Consider the following 22,775-nt stretch of genomic DNA (forward strand, 5'->3'; position numbering starts at 1 on the left):
CACCCGGCCTGTGCGGGAACACAACCCAGTTTCTCTCACACTGGGGAGAACAATACTAGTCCTTGATCTGTCCACGCCCACGACTCCCGGCCCTTCCCCTTCTCGGTCCACAGTCGGGAGCCTTCTGTGCTGTTTCTCCCCACCCATCATCACCATAACTGAGCACTTCAGCTTCTGCCACCACTACTTTATAGAAACCCCTCCTAACAGTTACTAATCTCCTACTGGTGGAGTCTGATGGACACTTCTTTCTCTATAGCATTTGAACTTTTTTTTTTTTTTAGCATTTGAACTTTTTGATCGCTTCTTCCTCACAGCCTCTTTGTGGTGTTTGTTTCTGTCTTACTGGCTGACTCTGCTGTTTGCTCTGTAAGTGTTGGTATTCTGCAGGATTCTGTCCTTGTTTTCTTCTCTTGTCCCTTTAGGATATGTCTGACCGTGCTCTCTGGGTGATCTCATCTGCTCCTAGACTTTGCCCTGCTTCTGTCTGTAGTGACTTGAATAGTTGCGTCTTCAGCTCTGCTCTCTCCCTGGAGTGCTCTTTGCTCTTACATTGTGCTGCTAACTGGGTAGCTCCTCGCGGACTTTCTCTGCACCTCCCCCCTCCCCCCGTGTGAATTCTCCTCCTCTTCTGTTCCCTATGTTTCAGTGCACGGTATTGCCATCTGCTCAGTTACCCAAGCCAGAGTCCTGTCCTCCTAGACGCTTCTTCACCCTCCAGCATCCAATCAGAAACCGAGTCAGATGGCTGGTGTCCTGTCTCCAGTATCTCCATCCCCTTCTTTTCTGCACCATCATCTCTTACCTGAATTCCTTTAAGAGCCTTCAAACTGGTCTTCCTGGCCCTAGTCTTGTAATATTTCCCCCCTCCCAATCTGTGATCCATATTTTAGTAAGGGAGATTTTGTCTAAAATGTACATCTTTCTGAATGGATAAAGAAGATGTGGTGTGTACATACCACACACACACACACACACACACACACACACACACACACCCCCCAATGGAAAATATTTTTTCCATAACTCAACCATAACTCAACCATAACTCATTCCATAACTCATTCCATAACTCAACCATAAAAAAGAATGAAACAATGCCATTTGCAGTAACATGGGTGGACCTAGAAATTATCATACTAAGTGAAGTCAGACAGAGATATTAATATGATATCATTTATATGTGGAATCTAAAAAATAATACAAATGAATCTATTTAAGAAACTGACAGACACAGGAAACAAACTTATAGTTACCAAAGGGGAAAGGGGGTGGGGGAGGGATAAGTTAGGAGTATGAGATTAATATAGATACACACTACTATATGCAAAATAGGTAAACAATAAGGGCCTACTTTATAACACAGGGAACTATACTCAATATCTTGTAATAACCTATAAGGGAAAAGAATCTGAAAAAGAATATATGTATATTCATATAACTGAATTACTTTGCTGTACATCTGAAGCTAACACAATATTATAAATCATACTTCAGTTTAAAAAATAAGATGTACGTCTTTCTAAACAGCATCGCTGAAAAACTTTAGACTGACTTCTGCATGAATTCAGAATGAATTATGAGGCCCTTCACGATCTGGCCTCTGCTTAAGATCCTTACACCTCGGAAATGGACTTTTCAGGCCTCTCTACCTCCCTCTTGCCCAGACCCTCTACTTGCCAATCTCCTGTTTGCCCTTGAGGTCTCAGCTTAGGCAGAGTCTTCTAGACCAGCACTGCCTGTGAATTTCTTGTCATGATGACAAGTCAGCTGAGCTGTGTGTTTGCTGTGTCCCGTTCCGTAGCCACCCGAGTGGCTGTTGAGCGCTTGAACGTGGCTGGTGTGACAGAGGAACTGGATTTTAAATGTTTTGTAGTTGTAGTTAATTTAAATTTAAATAGCCACACGGGGCTCCTGGATCCTGTACTGGACAACACAGGGACTGCTGTGGGGGGGGCGCCTGTGTTATGCTTGGCTTGCCGTGCTTATCTCCACCGAAACACTTCCCCAAGGGCAACACAATAGCTGATAGTGTTGGAGGGGTCAGAAGAAATTCACAGAAAACAAACTCAAGAACTCAAAGCATTTGTATGAACACACAACCAATATTATAATGCAGAAAAATGATTTTACTAAAAATGATTTATCAAGAAGCAGGTATTTTCAACATGTTCACATGGTTACTTTTTAAAAATTTATTATTATTTATTTATTATTTATTTTTGGCTGCGTTGGGTCTTCGTTGCTGTGCGCGGGCTTCTCGTTGCGGTGGCTTCTCTTGTTGTGAAGCACGGGCTCTAGGTGTGCGGGCTTCAGTAGTTGTGGCTCGCGGGCTCAGTAGTTGTGGCTCACGGGCTCTAGAGCTCAGGCTCAGTAGTTGTGGTGCACGGGCTTAGTTGCTCCGTGGCATGTGGGATCTTCCTGGACCAGGGATCGAACCTGTGTGCCCTGCATTGTCAGGCAGGTTCTTAACCACTGTGCCACGAGGGAAGCCCCACGTGGTTACTTTTTAAATACTATATTTACATCTGAAAATTTAAAATAGAAGCTGCGGACCAAAGGGGCCAGGTGAAATTTATAATCAAAATTTATTTCAAACGTTTTCTTTTTGAGTGCCAGATAACATTATAGTTTTTAATGGTACTTGAAATTGGATGGTCAGCAATTATTGATGGAACTTAAAATAGGTGAGAAAGCAGTGTATAGGGAACTTTGGACTTTTTGGAGGAAAGGTGTACAACTGCAATAAGCAATAAATAGCATTTAATGCATTCCTTTCTTGGGTACACCAGAGGATAGGTAGAAGATAAAGTGGGGAGAAGAGATTGCCGGGTCCTTTGGACCCTGTTGATGGGAAGTGCACCAGGTCACGTTGCTCTGGAAGGTTTAGTCTGAAGGCTGGAGCAGGTCATTACACAAACAAGGAGTTGTAAAGCTAGAAGATTGTCACCAGCATGCAGTTCTCCTTTTAAACGGCACAGCAGGACTTCCCTAGTGGCGCAGTGGTTAAGAATCCGCCTGCCAGTGCAGGGGGACATGGGTTCAAGCCCTGGTCCGGGAAGATCCCACATGCCACGGAGCAACTAAGCCCGTGCGCCTGGAGCCTCTGCTCCACAACGGGAGAGGCCACCGTGGTGAGAAGCCCGTGCACCACAAAGAAGAGTAGCCCCCACTCTCCTCAACTAGAGAAAGCCCGCACGCAGCGGGGAAGACCCAGCGCAGCCATAAATAAATAAAACTTTAAAAATGGCACAGCAACCGTGGAGAGATGGAAGATGGCTAGTCGAGTAATTTTTAGGGGGAGTATGTGAGGCAGGTCATTACAGGAGGCTTTCAGTGATGCAGAAGAGTTTGGTGATGCAGTCAGATATGTGTTACGTATATGTACGTATGTTACATAAAAGAATGTGTTACAGACTGTACTGTAGCTTTTTTGGAAGCAGATTTAGGTTATGAATTAGTTTCCTTAGAAAAATATAAAAGATATTTCATAAAGTTACTTTTCCCCACGGCACACAGCGCATTGGGGGAAAGGCTCAGAAGATTTCGGGGCAACGAGGAAAAGGGGCCAGGTTAGGATTGAGCCTTTGCTATGGATGCAGAAAAATATACACATAGTTTATGGATAAATCTTTTGTCTTTTATTATATGCAAATATGCATGAAGACATTTAATTTAGCTAAGAGAGATACCAGGCTTATTTAGTTTCATGAAATGGATAGTTTTAATACTAGTTATTTTATTGTAATAGTTTTTGATAATGGTTTTGACTGTCACATAGTTTTGATTATGGTGGCGTTGTAGAAGCAGCTTGCGTTCATAAGTGTACGTATGGAAAAGAGTTTCCAACTTTGTTTTATGTCAGAATGATTATGAAATAATGAATGCAAACTGTTTACTGTATATTCCAGCCTTAATTCCATTTCCCTTCTCAAATATAATTTCTTGAAAGAGTAATTTAATACCGTAGTCACAGAGTAAGTGAAATTTGTTTTCTTCCATTTTTTTGTCTATAGATTGAGCTTTTTGAGACCATGGTCAGTTTTCCAAAATAGTTTCTCTAATACTCTTCCAAAGGTGTCCTCGACCCTCCTTAACAGTTCTGTTTCCCTTTTTTCTTTTTTCTGGCCGCGCCGTGCAGATCTTAGTTTCCCCACCAGGGGTGGAACCTGCGTCCCCTGCATTGGAGGCACGGAGTCCTAACCACTGGACCGCCAGGGAAGTCCCCGTTTGACTTTTATATTGCTCACTTCCCTGATGGAAGTTTGGATTTATATAATTCCTGTGTATTTCTCTTTTGCATGAAATATGGCATCTTAGAACACCCTCCAGGTTGCCATGTGACCTCTGCCCTCGGTGTCCTGTGACACTGGCCTGGCTCTGAGCTCGGGTTTATTCGTGATGGATAAGGCTCCCTTGTCATCACATGCGCTCTGCTCTCGCAGGGAAAATAGATAGATTATTTTCAGCTGTGGTGTTGCCGAAGGGGTTCCCACCCCGCCCCCCGAAGGAAAAGAACATTGGAGGTGTGTGTATCAGAGGAGACTGTTTAACCACACTCTCTCTCCCTTCATTTCAACCAAGCAGAATTGGGGTACAGTTTTAAACTCTCCCCAGACTATGAGGCAAGATCCCCCTTTCAGCTTTCCAGAACCTTTTAAAATGCAAAAGAATGTAGGCAACTGCCAGATGAGTTAATCAGTGACAACCACAGTAAGTGTACAGAAAGCTTGGTTCTTACAGGAGCAGTTGGCTGCTCACGGTGTTTTCATCCCCTCAGCATGTTGCCCTTGGCGTCCTCCAGTGATTCAGGGTCGCTGCCTAGGAGCTCGGGATCACCCAGGGCATCTCAGGATGGGGGAGTGGTCCCGGGCTGCACCTTCCATCCCTCCTCCTATCGTATGCTCACTCCTTGTAGGCTAGGCCTCACCCAGATGTGTGTGCCTGCCTGTGTGTGCCTGCCTGTGTGTGCGTGCATGTGTGTGTCAAATCAGTAGCTTGAAATAGATCTAGAGTGAGTGGGAAAATATATTTTCAAATGACTTTTTTTTTTAGTGGGTTAGTAAACATGTGGTGTCATTTACCTTTATAGACCAGCCAGGTTTTGTCTAAACTATCCCAGGATGTTTTACAATGTTAAGCAAGATACACTAGTGATCACCACACTGTGTAAAATTTGTATTACTCTCCCCTTAGTCTGCACTATACACCTCCCTGTCAAGTGGGTTGAAGTACATTTCCAAAGTTGAATTTTTCCCAGTCCCAAACAAATTACACAAAGAATTTCCATTTTCTTACTTCTGGACCTGTCTCTCTTCATTTGCTTTCCCCTTCACCTACAATAAAATTAATTAGGGAAGCATTAAAAAGATAAGAGATACACATATTTGACATAGATGTTTACTTACATGGATATGGTATGTGTGGCTCTGAATACAGATGATTTTCCTCATCCCTCTTCTGCCACATACTGTTGCTTATTTTAAGTGTTCCTGGAATGTGTACTGGCCTCCTGCTGGGCCACGCTGAGCTGCATATGGAAGGAAGGTTGCCCCAGATCTTCTCCTGGTGTCTGTGGTGGGATGAGCAGGTCAGCTGTCTTCTCACTGGGCTTATTAGTCTTAGAAGGAGTTAATTTCAAGGAGTGATATTTCAGTGTTGAATTGCAGGGTGTAAAGGTTGTTCTCTGAGGACATCGATGCCGGTGCTTTAGTGGCACAACTTACGTATAGGACAGCATACGCCTTTCGACCAATTTAGGGAAAAAAAAAAAAAGTGCAGAGGCAGTGCGCTTAGTATAAACTGTTAGCTGAGTCCCATTTCATTAGTTGCCTTGAAAGAAAACATATTAGCCCCAGGACTCTTACGTAGGCAAAAAACCCATCTTTATCTGAAAGGCAGCTCAGAATATCCAGACTCCTCAAAGTTGTGTAGAAATAACTGAAGTATTTCTGCAAGAGACCTGTGAAATAGGGTGTTATGTAACATAGCATTAGATATTAATATTAACTGCATTTTTTTTTTGTCTTGCAAAAATGATTGTCAAGCAGAGGGACAGATGAATCTTTGAAATTAAACCACTTTCAGATGTCCTCTCTTTGACAAGGTAAAACTTGTCACTAAGGGTTATTCCTAATTCTTTGGATGAGGTCAGTATTGTTTCTTTGTGGGTCAGGAATGCCAAGACTCCCTTTCCTTAAATGTAAGATGACATACCTTTGTTTTACTTGCTTTGTAATTCTTTGGGACCTGTTGTTGATTATTCCTTCTCACGTTAATTGAGGGGAATCCCAGCTGTAGTTCCGGAGGAGCTGAGTCTGCCAGCAGGACTTGCTACACTTGCACGTGTGCGGGCATCACCGGGGCGCCTTGTTAATAACACGCAGACTCCGGGGCGGGAGGTTGGGTTGGGCCCAGGACCCTGCATCTCTCACCAGCTCCCGGGGAGTGCCAGTGCTTCCAGGACCCTCCTTCAAATGGCAAGGCTGCGGTCTGCAGGGAGAGAGGCAGGGAAAGAACAAGGTGTGCTTGGTGCTTGTGTAGCTCCTGCCCCCAGCGTGGTGGGAATAACAGGGAGGGCTGAGGGTCAGGCTGCTTCCTGGGATGAGTGGTAACAAAGGAACCGAGCCCACGAGTGGGAGGTCAGACCGCACAGCACGGCGTGGGGGTGAGGAAGGTGTGAGGAGGTGAGTGGGTGATGCGCAGGAAACTTCCCGTGCCTTGACGGACCCAGCCTGGGTGCTCGTGAAGGCTTCAGGGGCAGGGGGAAGGAAACTGGGGCGTAGAGAATGGAGAGGCTGACGGGTCTCTGAATACAAAGTGCCTTGAGACCTGCTGGAGCTTTGGGGCTCCATCCTGGGAGCTAGGGAACTGCTTTAAGGAGAGGGGACACATTTTGTGTCTTACAAGATCATTCAGTCAGCTGTGCGAGCGTGTTGAGACCGGATTCAGGAGAACCAGTCAGCCTTTAAAGTTCTGTCCTTCACGAAACCATGACGCCTGATTACATCAGAGACTATGAACTGGAGGAGGATGAAGACTTGTGAGATACTTGGGAGGAGAATCCACAGGCTGGTCAGTGGACTGAAATGCAGGACATCCTCACGGCTTTACTGGAACAGCAAGCTGCACGGAACAGGGGCCACGTCTGTTCATTCATCTCTGTATACCCAGTGTCTATTAAATGCTTTATGCAGGGTTGGCCCTCATTAAATATTTTTTAAGTGAATGAATGCTGAGAAAGATTGAGGGTGGTTTTCCATCATCTGGCTGGGTGGAAGGGGTGGGTGGAGGGAGCTTAACTGCCATGGGGAATGCTGGCGGAAAGCACAGCATTGCTTTACACAACGAAAGATATATCTGTTCAACTAACACCAGCAAAATTGGAGGCTACCTAGTGATATAAATCGAAGCTAACTGTAAATGCATTTCTTATTTCCTTTTTTTGGTTTTATTTTTCATGTGGTGCTTGGGACTAACATAGACCTTCCGAAAGACTTCACATCCTTTTCTTCCAGTAAAAAGAATGAAAATAATGCACGAAGCCACTAAAAAAAGTAGTGGCCTCACTATTGCTGTGTAGATTTTTTTGTGTTAAAATTAAGCTTGCAAATACTTCATTAAAGAGCAATGGTAATATGGCAACTATAAGTGAAAAGGATTCTCAAATTATTCCTAAGTGTCTGAATTTTGTGTAGTTGAGAATCATTCCTAACATAATAAAAATTATTTATTAAGAAATAGAGGGCTTCCCAGGTGGTGCAGTGGTTGAGAGTCCGCCCGCCGATGCAGGGGACACAGGTTCGTGCCCTGGTCAGGGAGGATCCCACATGCCGCGGAGCAGCTGGGCCCGTGAGCCGTGGCCGCTGAGCCTGCGCGTCCGGAGCCTGTCCTCCGCAACAGAAGAGGCCACAGCAGTGAGAGGCCCGCGTACCGCAAAAAAAAAAAAAAAAAAAAAAAAAAAAGAAAGGAATAGAGCCTTTTCAGCAACTTTGAAGCTGGGGAGGTCCCGGCCGGCCGGGAGAAGGACGTCGAATCTCATTGTCCTCCCAGCCTTTCGACCCTCCCCCGAAGCCCCTCAATAAAATGGCTTGATTCCAAAAAAACAAAACAAAACGAAACAAAAAGAAATAGAAATATATGCTGGGAGACATTACAGAAAGGAGAAATTTTATAGGTTGAAAGTATAGTTAATAACATGAAATATGATGTATGGAAAGAATACTATAAATTTCATCACAAGGGCTAGGTATGGACCTTTGAAAGAACACTAATCCCTGCGCAGGAGAAAAAATTTTTCATCAAAGAGAATTGCTACTATTTAATATGGTCTTCACCTAAGAACGTTACCTCTAGGAAGAAATCTGTAGCAGTGCTGTCCATAGAATTTTCTGCCCTGATGGAAGGGTTCCACCGGTGCACTGTCCACACGTGCACCACAGCCACCAGCTACACGGGTGTGCTGAGCACTTGAAATGCAACTTGTTCAACAGAGCAACCGAAGTTAAAATTTTATTTAGTTTTAATTTAAACAGCAACACGTGGCCAGAGGCTGCCGTGTGGGACAGCACAGCCACAGCCCCGACACATGAGCGAGGAAGAAAATGTAGCCTAGCCCGGGCTGGGGGGGTCCGGGAGGGGCATCATTTGGTCCGTGTGGCAAACCTGGAACTGACTGGTGATGAACTGATGCTGGTAACTTGGAGGCGCTTCCCGCCTCTCTCTCTGGGTCGCTGTCCGTGGGGTCAATGCCTGGGCAGACGCCCCGCCCCCTTCGGGGGCTGCTAGGGGCCGTGTGTGGGGAGTACCATCCATAGGCCTCGTGATCGAGCTGGAAGGACTCTCAGGGTGAGGAGAAGCCCAGCCACGTGGAACCGTTTCTCTTCTGTCCATTCCCCTCTCAGCCGTGGGTCCTTCCCCCTCGCGATGTGATTTGTAGCCATGAGGGTCTAGAGGCATCTCCCGGGCTGCGCTGAGGGTGGGAGGTGTGCTTTCCCGCTGCTCCACACTCCCTTGGAAATGCTGGCACAGGCTCCACCCAGTCCCGAGAACCCTGATCAAGTAATGTCACAAACCTTAGGCTCTTGGGAGGTGGAGGAGAGACGAGTAAAGAGGACAATGCAGATCGAGCTACGGAACACTAAGGTGGTCTTAGCGTCTGCAGGGCAGCTCCCTTTTACTTGCCCCATGTGTTGGATACTTTTGAAAAAATGGACAGCACCTGGATGGCATTCTACTTCCACAACCGAATACAAAGTGGTTGAGCTGTAGGAAGTATTTTGCCCACGAAATGAAAGGTGTCCTGTGTTCACCCATCTCCTTTCTAGCTTTTCAGGTCACTGTGATACCAAATTAAAACTGGGCTACACAAATGCCGTCCTACTTTAAGCAGAGCACAGTAGTTAAGCATTGTTTATGTAACCTTTGGGAAGTCAGAACTTCACTTCAAAATCTTAATATGTATTTTTGCATGACTTATTTCTTTCACCTTGGTTTGTTGTACACCCCCTGCTTCTGTCCGCAGTTTTCTGGGTGCTGTTTACTTTTGGGGGCTGCCTACTTTGCATCCCGCTTATTTCCCAAAATATTAACCAGTAGCCTCAGTGTGGTGCTAATATGTGCTTGCTTCCTTAAAGTTATCGATAGTATAAGTAAAAATTTTCTTAAAAGGAAAGTCTCTTCTGTTTGGTGGTTTCAGCAATTGTTCTAGTGACTTATCTCTGAATAAATAGGACCCCGTGTAGGCCTTTCATAGGACCCCGTCTAGGCTTCACTGGTGAGTTGCCATTTCATCTATACATTTCTCTTTCGTCTCTGGGAGTTGTTCGTCATTAAAATATTTTGTTGGAGATGTTTACTGCTCTCGTATATAAAAGGGTTTCTTCATCTGTACAATGAAGAGGGGCTTGGATTAGGAGGTCTCCAAAGTGTTGGCCGGCTCTAAATTTTCATCATTGGTTTCACAGTGAGTCTCCATGGTGTCCACGATGCTGTGAGCTGGGGTGTCTCATGGTGCCTCTCTTCACCCCTAAACACGCCCCCAAGCACCTTCTGAACTCAGAAGAGACTTGCCGGTAGGGTGCTGAGCAGAAGCATGTATTATGTCCTCGTTATAGGTGTCTATACTGTTTAGTATATAATATCACACACACAGCACTTGTCATCATGAATTACCAAGAAATATTTTGTAAAACGGTATCGTAACCTTTTATACCATAACCCATGAATCTTAATTTTTAATTAAAAGTTTCATCATTTACAGATGACTGTAACCTCCATGAGGAAAAAAGGGAACTTTGTTTTTGTTCACTGATAGATCTCTGGCAGCTGTGATCAGTGCCTGGCTCATAGTAGAGGCTCAGTAAATATATTTTGAATACATAAATGCTATTTGAGATTTAACGTGATTTTCATTTAAAGCCAAATCAAATGTAAGTACAACTTGAATATTTATTTCCCAAGTGATAATGATGAGAATTATTTGGTAACACTGATAACTTGCATTTCTGCCTCTTCTTTTTAATAATCTATACCTGTGCCGTCCAGTATAGTAGCCATTGCGCCCATGTGCACCTTCTTGACTTGAAATGTGGCCAGTTGGAATTGATATACTGTAAGTGTGAACTGCCGGGTTTCAAAGACTCAGTACCAAAAAATGTAAACTGTCTCATCTCTATCGATTACATGTTGAAGTAATATGTAATTACTTGCATATATTGGTTTTATTTAAATAAAACCAATAAATAAATTGGTTTTATTGGTTAAATAAAAATAAAATTAATTTCATTCTCTTTGGGGCTACTTTTTAAACGTGACTACTAGAAAATTTTAGACAAATATGGCTTTGATTTGATGGCTCATTGGACAGTGCTGATTTAGACACAGAAAATGTAGATAGTGAATGTAGACAAGGGAGCAAACTCCAAAAAGGAATTTTAAATGAATATCTTTGATAGGAACAAAATTAAATGTTGCAGCTGTGACTTGGGAAAGTGGGCATTCAAATGGTCTTGATCAAATTAAAAAAGACAAAAATAAATTAATTAGATTAGCTCAGATCAGAAATATGAAATCCAGCTACCAGATGGATTCCTAGCATAGTCGCGAGCCAGAGTCTTGAGGTCAGAAAAGGGGCAGGAAGGCCGTGGTGGCTGCCCCAGCAGGCGTAAGTGGTGACCGGTGACACACTAAAGCCATAGTTTTTGGACTTCTCTGCCCGGACTTCACGTGACTGTGGTCGCAGCTGTGGTGGGTGACACGTTTGCTGTACCAGGTAATGCTGCCATTTTTCCTGCTGCTGGGAAATGGCCTCTTGGTGGAAGGAGCCGGGAACTGGAGACCCAAGTGTCGGGTAGGATTACTCGCAGTGAGTGCTCTGTTTTGCCCCTCCCCTGGGCCTGTAGTCAAGTTCTTTTTCCCTTTCTGCTCAGCCTTATAAAGTGAGTGCCAACTCCATGCTGCCCCTCCAGGCAGTGGACCGAGCCATCTCCTCCCCCGGGCTCCTTTCCCCCTGGAGCTGGCTGGGAACACATCCAGTCCGTAGCAGTTCCTCCCCGTGACACATGCTGGGCCCTGGAGGATGAAGCCACCATTATCCTGTAAAGGCCACCCAGGACAGGCAACTAGACGTTACCTTCCTTCAGCTAATTTGAAAGGTTATTTTGGTAAGTGGTTAGTCTGCACGGCTGGTTTTAAGTTCTTATCAAGTCCATTCCCGTATTTATTTCCTTGAAAGCTAGAAGGAGCCTTGAATAAATGAGGACTGACCGCGTAGGCTTTTTAGGAGTAAATTCAATTTATAAATATTTGTTTCATTTGGCACTGGAGATTTCGACTTCTCTTTGGTTTGGGTTTTAAAGCAGCATGTCTGTAAATAAAATGGCTTTTATGCTCACCTTACTTCCACCCGCCTGACCTCTGTTTCTGGAGAAAGTAGATCAGAAAATTCACGGCACTTAGCGGCAGAGTGAGGAGACCTTTGGCTTTGGCTGACAGCTGTCGCCTGAGTACTGCCGACCTGGAGACCCTCTCAGGTGTGCTGTCTGTGGTTCTGACAGCGAGCAGGAATGTTGTTTACATACATTTCCCGGAGGCAGAGTTCTCCCCTTAATGGGGGCGTGGGTTCTGGTGGGGCTGGCTGCCTCCACCCCACTCCTACCCCAGCCGTCCCCAGTCCCGCCCCAGCCGTCCCCATTCCCGTGCTCCTGTGGACGTGTGTCAGTAGGATTTATGGCGGGGCCTGTTTGTAATATCCCTTTTGAAATTCTTCAACAAGATACTGTTTTTTTCAAGTTGGGCAGTATCACACAATGCTTCAAGTGCTTATGAAAGAGGAAAAAAAATGAGTTAAATTCCAGAGATGTTTAAGATTTTGGACATTTTTCCTATGTGAATTAGTTCTTTATTAGGTCGTTGATTTAATTAGCATTCAACAAAAACACTTTCCTGTCTTGATTGTGGAAACATTCTTTAAGTTGGTTATTTTCATCTGACACAGAAGCTGTTAGCAAGTGTTTGCATAAAGCGCAGAGCAGTAGTTAGTCTACACGGTGTGCTGTAAACAGGGGATGCCTACGGGCAGGCCTGCCCACCTTTCCGCCTACCTGCTCCGGTCTGCCTTGTCCCAGAAGAGGTCAAGGCGAGGGTGAGGGCTGCATGGACATTTTGAACTTCATTCTGTTAAAAGTTTCAGTTTTGACCAGTTTGGGGGAAGTGTTTCTGTCTCTGCTGATGAGAATGGTCATCGTCTAGAAACTGTCCATCCAGCTAGAGTTTGTCCGCGTGGTCGCATGGCTCCTGGTCCATCCCCAGAGCCCAGGGCCCTCGGGTGGATGAGGGACCCGTGATGGGACTTGCTCTGGCAGGGGGGAGGGGGGGCGGGCGTGTGTTGCTGGAGAACGAAAGCCTGGCGTGTTCCTGCCGTCAGACGGACGTAAGGAAATGATGAGTTACCGCTCCGCTCGCCAGCGTGCCTGCCAGCATCCTTGCCTCCGCCGCTTTCTCCTTCGACGCCTCTGTTTGCCGTTCTGTAGTTGGTTGTATGTGGGCCGTAAATATCCAATTTGTACGAAATGACTGATTTTGGTATTTGTATAATCCTCTAGTCAATTTAACTAAGTTGAGCTTTTCACAGCCCTCGGTGCTCTGGCTGCTCATCTGATTACACCGCTCAGGGGAATAAGGTTAAGGGCGGGCTGTTGGTAACCAGAGCATTTCCAGGGCTTTCGTGCAGCAGATGGGCTGCTTGGCGACATTCATACATCTGCTGGCCTGCTGTGGCAGCTGCTGCCGCTTCATGTTGTGTTCTTTTGTTCTGTTCCATCCAAGAATGGAACGTGAGGAAGTGGAGTGAATGGATTAATTTAAGGTTAAGGTTAGTGTTTTGCTTGCTTTCTAAGTAACCGATCATAATAATGCTTCTGGTAGAAGCTAATGAGTTTCTCTTAAAGTGAACTAGATTTATAAAATACAGCTCAGTGAGGGGGCTAGATCAGTATTGTCGATGGAGACCAAATTCACATGCGTACAATGCCGGCAGTTTTTATCATTTGTTCCTAATTCTTTGTTTTCTTCCTCCCTCTTCCCCACCTCCCGCTCCCCTTCTAGGACCTCTATCCAGATTTGCCTGACACTGCAGGGTCCAAGAGAATTAGAGAAATATGGAGTGACATGAAGAAGATTAGTCAAGGATTATAGGCTCTGAGGACAAACCCTCAGTGAAGTGAAGCACAGACAAGCTCCTGAGCGCTGGTCTGGAGGAGCCGTGTGTTGGGAGAAGATGGCGGATCCAGGAATGATGAGTCTTTTCGGCGAGGACGGGAATATTTTCAGCGAAGGCCTCGAAAGCCTGGGAGAATGTGGTTACCCTGAAAATCCCGTGAATCCCATGGGTCAACAGATGCCGATAGACCAAGGCTTTGCCTCCTTACAGCCGTCCCTCCACCATCCCTCCGCGAATCAGAATCAAACCAAGTTGACCCACTTCGATCACTATAATCAGTACGAGCAGCAAAAGATGCATCTGATGGACCAGCCGAACAGAATGATGAGCAATGCCCCTGGGAACGGACTGGCGTCTCCCCACTCGCAGTACCACACCCCGCCCGTCCCCCAGGTCCCCCACGGGGCTGGCGGCGGTGGTGGCGGCGGCGGCGGTGGCAGCGGCGGCGGCGGCGGCGGCCAGATGGGTGTCTACCCCGGCCTGCCGAACGAGCGGCATGGGGGGCAGTCTTTCGTGGACGGCGGCTCCATGTGGGCTCCCCGGGCTGTGCAGGTGCCGGACCAGATCCGAGCCCCCTACCAGCCGCCACCGCCACAGCCCCAGGCGGCCCCGTCGGGGCCCCCCGCGCAGGGTCACCCCCCGCACCTGCAGCAGCTGGGCGGCTACCTGGCGCGCGGGGACTTCTCCATGCAGCAGCACGGGCAGCCGCAGCCGAGGATGGGCCAGTTTCCCCCGGGCCAGGAGGGCCTCGGTCAGGGAAGCCCCTTCATCGCCGGGCCCGGCCACCTGTCGCACGTGCCCCCGCAGAGCCCCGGGGTGGCGCCGAGCCTGCGCCACGCGGTGCAGCCCTTCCACCACCATCCCCCCGCCGCTCTCCACGGGGAGCCCGTAGCCCACAGCCCCCGGTTCTCCCCCAACCCTCCCCCGCAAGGGGCCGTGAGGCCGCAGACCCTCACCTTTAGTTCTCGGAGCCAGACCGTCCCCTCACCTACTATAAACAACTCAGGGCAGTATTCTCGCTATCCTTACAGTAACCTAAATCAGGGATTAGTTAACAATACAGGGATGAATCAGAATCTAGGCCTTACAAATAATACTCCAATGAACCAGTCCGTCCCAAGATACCCCAACGCTGTAGGATTCCCATCGAACAGTGGCCAAGGACTCATGCACCAGCAGCCTATCCACCCCAGCGGCTCCCTTAACCAAATGAACACGCAAACTATGCACCCTTCGCAGCCTCAGGGAACTTACGCCTCTCCGCCTCCCATGTCACCCATGAAAGCAATGAGTAACCCGGCGGGCACCCCTCCTCCGCAAGTCCGGCCCGGAAGTGCCGGGATCCCGATGGAAGTCGGCAGTTACCCAAATATGCCTCACCCGCAGCCGTCTCACCAGCCCCCTGGCGCCATGGGGATCGGACAGAGGAACATGGGCCCCAGGAACATGCAACCGTCCCGTCCGTTTATGGGCATGTCCCCGGCGCCGAGGGAGCTGGCCGGGCACCTGAGAGCCAACGGTTGTCCCGGCGTCGGCCTCACAGACCCGCAGGCGATCCAGGACCGGCTGCTCCCTGGCCAGCAGCACCCCGGGCAGCCGCCGGCTTTCCAGCAGTTGCCAAGCTGCCCTCCGCTGCAGCCCCATCCGGGCCTGCACCACCAGGCTTCGCCCCCGCCCTCGCACCACCAGCCTTGGGCACAGCTCCACCCCTCGCCCCAGAGCGCCCCGCAGAAAGTGCCTGTGCCGCAGGTAAGGGGGCGTGGCCCTGCCCGCTCTGCCGCGTGGGGCGCAGGCGCGAGGAGCCTGACGCGCAGGGCTCCCTCTCAGCCTCGCCAGACGTTGCTTCGTCCCGAGGTCCTTGAGTTCTGCCGTGTAAGCTGCCCAGCATCTCACTTGTTTTCTGTTTCTCTCTCTCTCTCTCTGTCTTTTACTTTATTTATTTTTTTTACTCTCTCACTGTTGGCTTGTGTATTTATTCACGTTTTCAAAAAGTCGTGACTCCTCCCGTCCCAGGGGTTGTGCTGGAGCTGAGGGTGCGTAGAAAACTAAGCCTGGGTCCTGCCTGCAAGGAGCTCTGTTCTCACTGCCAGCAGTGAGACGGACATTGGATCTAAACTGTTTTTTCCTTCCCTTTTATTCTTCTATGCTGTGCTCGCTCTCTCCCTCCCTCCCGCTCTCTCTTTCTCTCTCTCTGATTTAAAAACACACAGAAACTTGGTTTCCAGCAACGTTTTATATTTTTGTGATGGTCCCTCCCACATCTTTTAGAAAATTATTATTTTTCCCTTGGGAAGCTACAAAATATGTTCTTCTGTAATACTTATTGGACCAGTTGTTGAATGTTAGTGTTAACTTGCACACTGTAGAAAATCACAGTAAATGATAGGCCACACAAAGCGGTCTCTGAGAGATCTGGATACCTAGTACTAAAAGCAGAAGTATTCCTTTTCGTATGCTGGGATTTTATCCGACAGAATTTATAAGCAGACAGATTTAGGTTTTAAGCTCTAGTACTCCCGTACACATCTTTCCATTATAAATGTTGGCGTTTGTGCTCTAGCTCTAGGAAAAATAATGTCTGTCTAGATTATTCAGAGTGCTATTCAGAAATATGCACTGATCTTCCACTACGATTGCAACCCTGTACGTGGATGGCACAGTGTGATCTTTAGAGCTGTAAGGCACAATGCTTGTTCCTAATGAACCTGTAATCAATTTGGGGAAACATGACCAATACGTGAAAGTATAAAGTATAGTAAAAGACCATGCAGGGTTATGTGACAGGTGTTCAGAGAGAGGCAGCACCTGGGGTACTTGGAATCTGGCTAGGACGTAGCCAGGGATGTGAACCGAGGATGGCATTTCAGGTTAGGGGATGGTTCCTTAGAGGGGGCACGGGACGATGAATTCGCTGCAGGGCAGGGCCAGGTGGTAGAGGTCTGATCTTCTGTTGTAAAGGATTTGGACTTCATTGGGGAGCCAGTGATATCAAACTAGACAGTGCGCGGGGATAGCCAGGGAACCAGAAGATGAACTGTGAGCCTGTGGTCCAGGCCTGTGAGGACAGTTTGGTCCGGGGACCAGGGATTGGGGAATGGGAACAGAAGGGAATGAAACTATGTGCAAGTAAAAGGGTCGGGTCAGGAAACAAAGCCCTCTGGGGCATCCTGGGTGGAGAGGCATTTAGATTGGAGATCAGAAGCTTCAGGCCTGGTGGGACTGGGGAAGTGGAGGCCAGGAAAGTCTCCTGGGGACCTCAGGACACAGGACTCGTTGGGGTTTCGGGAAGGCTGCCCTCACAGGTCCGGCAGACTTGGAGATTCTCAGGAGGAGCCCCGAGGTCAGCGGGGACCACGTGGGCCTCAGCCACCGGGCCTGCGCTGCCCGGGAGAGAGCCGCTTCCCTCCTGGGGAGCCTCATCTGCAGTGATGGGAGCGGGCTCCTGAGACTGTGGACAGCGTGGAGGGGGATGAGAAAGGGCGTCTTACCAGCTGCTGGGGCCTCGGCCCACCTGGATGGCTCCTAGGGCAGAAATGAACATGACTTAGTTTCCAGGGATTATTCTTTTCTTGCTCCTTGGGAGTTTCTTACTAAACATGGGATCTTTTCAGAGCAGTGGTCCTCAGACTTCTGCTGGTCCCAGCATCTTCTCTCCTCCCTGGAGGACAAGCACAGTTTGAAGGAGACCCCCTGTGACTATAATCCCATCCTTGGTTGGGAATCGTTGGTCTCCTCCAGCGTTTCTTAGTTTTAAGAGCACAGATTTCTCAACGGGTGTTTCAGAGGACGAGTGTGAGTAGGCGGACTCTGGGTCCTTGAGCGCTGGGGGACACCAAGTGTATTTCCCTTTTTCTCCAGCTCCATTTTCTCGAGCGTGCCATCGCAGGCACACTTGGAACGGTTTAAGGGGTGCAAACAAGTACACTTGAGGTATCTTTATAAGTTCAGTTGCATGTTTTAAACGTTTCTCACGGTATTTGCTTTCTTATTTCTGCTCACCTTTGCATCCGCTTCAGCTTTTGAAGCACTCAGTTCTGCACATCATACTAGGGAGGTATAAAGTCTTGAGAAGAGCACAGACTTTGAAATCAGCAAAGTGTTTGAAGTCCAGGTCTGCTGCTTACTAGCTTGGTGGCTTCAGGCAGCTTGACCTCTCTGAACCTCAGATTCGTCATCAGTACAACAGGAAAAATAGTACCCATCTCAAAAGGGGTTGAGATTAATTAGGGTAATATACTCACATCAAGTGAGTGTGATCTCTAGCCGGTGGTGCATACTTAAGTGTGAATTCTCCTCTAGGTTTTAGTTTCTGATCTCCTGCAATGCGAACCTTACTTTATAATTCATGTCATTTCAGATGTACTAAATACAATGTAAAATTACTTTTATTTTTAAGGAACAGGTTGCATATTATGAAATATAGCCTTAGTTGTGACACATGAAATTTGACTTGTGGAAATATTACCCGCCTTTTTGCCCGTGTTGCTGGGTGTGGTGAGGATAATGAGGTAGGTTCAAAATGCTGTTACAGAATCCTAAACGCCTCGCTCTCCCTGGGACTGACTCACGTGCTACTCTAGCAAATAATCTATTATTATTGTTTTGCTTTAGAACTACTAAAATTATTTTGCATTTCATGTATGACCGGATGGTGGTTTGAAACCATGCTGTGCAGCAGGGAAATCACCAGATTAAGTTGAAATATTGATTTTTTTTTTTTTTTTTTTTTGCGGTACGTGGGCCTCTCACTGTTGTGGCCTTTCCCGTTGCGGAGCACAGGCTCCAGATGCGCAGGCTCAGCGGCCATGGCTCAGGGGCCCAGCCACTCCGCGGCATGTGGGATCTTCCCGGACTGGGGCATGAACCCGTATCCCCTGCATCGGCAGGCAGACTCTCAACCACTGCGCCACCAGGGAAGCCCGCTTGTTGACTTTTTTATCTTGAGTTATTACTTTGAAAAAAAATAGAAGTTATGCTTTTTAGGTGTTTCATGGGTAGCGAACAGATATTTTCTAAATTCTATTGCATGTTAAAGTATCTTTGAAGATAAGTTTAACTTTATATTAAAGAATCAGCAAAGAAAAATATTAGAACCGAGGCCAGAGTTCATCAGGCCACATGTTCATTGTCTGGACACAGTCTTTAATGGAAGCTCCAGACGAGCCTGATGATTTGATAAAAATTTACAACGAAGGAGAAAACCTAGCTTCTGTGTCAACAGCCGATTAGGATAGTGGTTCTCCTTTTCATTCTCAGACCTGTTTTTCTATCTATCCATCCATCCATCCATCATTAAATAATTTATTATATTTTAATTTTTTCTTCCAGTTTTACTGAGATACAGTCGACGTATAGCCCTGTATAAAGTGTATAAGGGCCACAGCATAATGATTTGATTTACCTACATCATGAAGTGATTGTCACAGTAACTTTAGTGGACACCCATCATCTAAGCACAAAAAGAAAGAAATAGAAAAAAACATTTCTTGTGATGAGAACTTTTAGGATCTCCTCTCTTAACAGCTTTTGTCTGTAACATACAGCAGTGTTCGTTATACTTACGACGCTGCATGCTCCACCCCTGGTACTTACTTATCTTACAACTGGAAGTCTGTACCTTTCGACCACCTTCCTCCAGTTCGCCCTCCGCCAGCCCCTGCCTCTGGTAATCACAGATCTCATCTCTTTTTCTGTGAATTTTTTGTTTGTATTTGAAGTATAATTGACCTACAACACTGTGTTAGTTCCTGTTACACAACACAGTGCTTTGATATTTCTATACCTTTTAAACTGGTCACCACAGTGAGTCTAGTTACGATATGTCACCATACAAAGATATTACATAATTGTGGACTCTATTCCCCACACTGTGCATTTCACACCTGTGACTCATTTGTCTTGTAACTGAAAGTTTGTACCTCTTAACCTCCCTCACCTATTTCTCTTCTCCTCAACCCCCTCCCCTCCAGCAGACACCTGTTTGTTTTCTGTATCTGTGACCCTGTTTCTGTTTAGTTATGTTTGTTCACTTGTTTTGCTTTTCCAGGTCCCACATGTAAGTGGAGTCATACAGTGTTTGTCTTTCTCTGCATCTCAGACCCTTTTATGCTCCTAAAAATTACTGGTGACTCCAAAGATCCTTTGTTTATGTGGACTTTATGTGTTGGTATTTGTTGTCTTAGAAATTTAAACTGAGGACAGTTTGAAATATTTGTTACTCGTTTTTAAAATCAGTAAAAATAATAAACCATCATGCGTTAACGTACATCACATTTTTAACCGAAAAGCAGCTGTTTTCTAAGACAACAGAACATTAACGGCGTTGTTTTACGTTTTCCGAAGTGTTGGATTCTAATAGCCACTTCTGCGTGCAGTCTGCAGGAGCCTCTGGCCAAGCCCGTGCACGCCTGGAGAGAAGGCGAGTGAGAGGCGGAGAACATCTCAGGGTCCTTATGAAAAAACGGTCCTGACCTCGCAGGTCCCGCACCCTGAGAGCCACCGGTGTGGGGGCAGGAGCGTAGGTCTCGGAGCCTGCAGTTCCTGAGCCAGAGAATCAGCAGCTGGTTTCTCACCCCACGACCTCGGGCAGGTTCCTTAACCTCAGGGCCCTGGCTGCATTCTCTCCAAAATGAGGGACGATACACCTTCCTGGTTAGAGCCATAGAGAGATTAGCAATGACGTCTCTCAGAATTTAACATGATGTCAGACACGCGGTGGGCACTCACAAATGATCCGTTATCATCGGGCAGATGTTTACAGTTGCTTGTCGCAGAGTTTAGGAAATAATCTCAAGCACTTGTTCCAGTGTTAAGTACGGTCAGAGTTGTTGCACTTCCTTCCCTTGGCTTCTGGGAGCAGTTAGCAGACCTTGAGGCTTCACCTTCTGCTCCCTGGGAGAGAGGAAGGGCCGGTCGGGGCAGAGGTGGTGCAGGAAGCCCCTGGAAGGCGCAACACGGAGGTGAGCTCGCGTGCTTGGGGGCAGCGCCGGGTCCAGCGTGGGTGGGCGTGCCGGGGCAGGCGACAGCTCTGCTGAGCTGTGGAGCATCAGTTGAGTTGAGAGGAGGACGCACAAGGGTGGAGGAGGAGAGAGTTTAAGGATTGGCAACCGTGAGGGTGAAGAGAGTGCGCCTGTGTCCCTGGCATGTGGGGCCGGGGCCTGGGGGACCCCTCTGCAGGACGCTCCTACCAGGCCCCGGGTCCACGGGTGCACTGGGAGGACCTGGCGGGAGCCGGCACCGTCCTCGGCAGCAGGAAGGGAGCAGAGAACGGAGCCAGGTGGACGCCAGCAAGGACCACCTGGAAGGAGAGCTCAGCACGTCGTTTTGTTTGTTTGAAGAGCTTGTCTAAGGAAGACTGGTTACTTGGGTTGTCCTTCGAGGTTCCAGGGGAGTTTCTGAGTTTCTGAATAACTCATCCTGCTTTTAGGCCTACACAGGTGTAGGTACATTCACAGATTACGCTCACAGACGGGCAGATCCTGGTGGGATTTTTAGGATCTGCAATATTGTGTCCTTGGATTAAGTGTATGTTGGGTGTATTTATGTGTGCTCCCCTCATTAAATACAATCATGGTGAAGCAGGACAGAGCAGAAAGCATTTTCAAAGGATCACTAAGACTGAGGTGGTGGATAGTAATTTCTGTGTCCTAATTTTCCCCTGGAGATTAAAATAAAACAGATCCAGAAGAATCAGTGGTGCAGTTTCTCCAGTCCTCTGTCTTTCCGTGATGTGTTACGAATATCGTTAAACAATAGCCTTTCTGGGAAACCTTTTCCCGGTAAATCTCAAGTAGAGAAATCCTCTCGGTTCACCCGGTAAATACAGAATTGCAGACACGAGCAGAGTAACTGCAACTACTAAATACATTTTTATGGAAAAAATAGGCACGCATCTTATGCCTCATTTATGCAAACTGTGCTCAGAAGTAGAGGAAAGGGCCTTTTGAATCGTATCTCTCTGAATACTACTCCGGACAGACTTATACTTTCACACCCCTAAAGACGTCTGGTGGAGATGGGGAAACGGATCATCTCTGAAGAAAACCCAGTTTGGACCTAAGTGGCTCCCAGGGGCTGTGGTGAGTGTGCCCACGTTCAGGGACAGGCACCCATGGTTAGACCTGCTTGGAGCAGCTGCCCTGCAGCACTGTTAGGGGGAGCCCTGCTCTCCCACGTGCCGGCCTTCAGGACATCGTGGGTTAAGGCCGCCTGCCCCTCCCCGATTGCTCTCGACTTCCCTGGTCCATGAGGCGCTCCCAGAGCCTCCTGTTGTTCACGAAGACTGAAGATGTCTCTTCTGACCACCTCTGTTCATATATATTACCGCTCAGTGAGCACTGCCCGGCATTTCCCTCGAGCATAGCTGGTTTATCCAGAGGGCAGCGTTTCGGTGGGTTAAAATGGAAAACGCCAAGTGTAGACTTAGAGCAAAGAAAAGCAGTCTACTCCATCTGTCCTTTCACCCCACAGTCTGAAAGCATGAAATGAGCCGAATACTAAATGTTAGCCTCGCGTCTTAGTGGCTTTTATTTTGTAAAAGGGTATTGCTTCCTGTGACTGTCAAAAAATGTTGTAGGTAATAAGAAGTTCGTCTTTAAATTTACTTTCAAAGCCTGCATGTTAACCATCTGCTAGGTGTCCCAAGTAGCCAGTGGGTTTTCTTAACTTTTAAGAAGCCACTTTTAGATACTGCTTTTTAGTCTTGTAACTTGTTTGCCTGCATTCAGCTCCATTAAAGAAACATTTATCGAGTGCCTGTTATGTGCTGTGCACTGTGTTAAGGACAGAGATTGGCGGTGTGCTGGAAGCTGGGGAGGAGGTCAAGGCCTTCACTGAGATGGACAGGGAATTTTGTTATTTAGGTATGACCTGACCTTCATTTCTTTGTTTACCTACTATGTTGTAGACCAGTGCTGTCCAACTGAAATATAATGGGAGCAGTGAATGCAAGGCACATGTGTTACTTTAAATTTTCTAGTAGCCACATTAAAAAAAAAAAGAAACCACGCATTAGTATCGTATATTTAATTAACCAAATATATCCAGGATATTCCAC

General features: G+C 47.1%; 1 protein-coding gene across 4 annotated transcripts in view; it reads left to right on the forward strand.

Moving 5' to 3' along the window:
• CHD7 (chromodomain helicase DNA binding protein 7) overlaps window positions 1-22,775 on the forward strand; it is a 179,032-nt gene that overhangs the window by 45,065 nt on the left and 111,192 nt on the right. For 3 of the 4 annotated variants that reach the window (XM_019925279.3, XM_019925278.3, XM_073794419.1), the window contains exon 2: window positions 13,606-15,469. In XM_019925279.3, the coding sequence (XP_019780838.1) occupies window positions 13,778-15,469 (1,692 nt within the window). In that variant the 5' untranslated portion in view covers window positions 13,606-13,777. The other variant, XM_033843055.2, reaches the window with a different exon arrangement.

Source organism: Tursiops truncatus, chromosome 17 (assembly GCF_011762595.2).
Source record: "Tursiops truncatus isolate mTurTru1 chromosome 17, mTurTru1.mat.Y, whole genome shotgun sequence".
NCBI lineage: Eukaryota > Metazoa > Chordata > Mammalia > Artiodactyla > Delphinidae > Tursiops > Tursiops truncatus.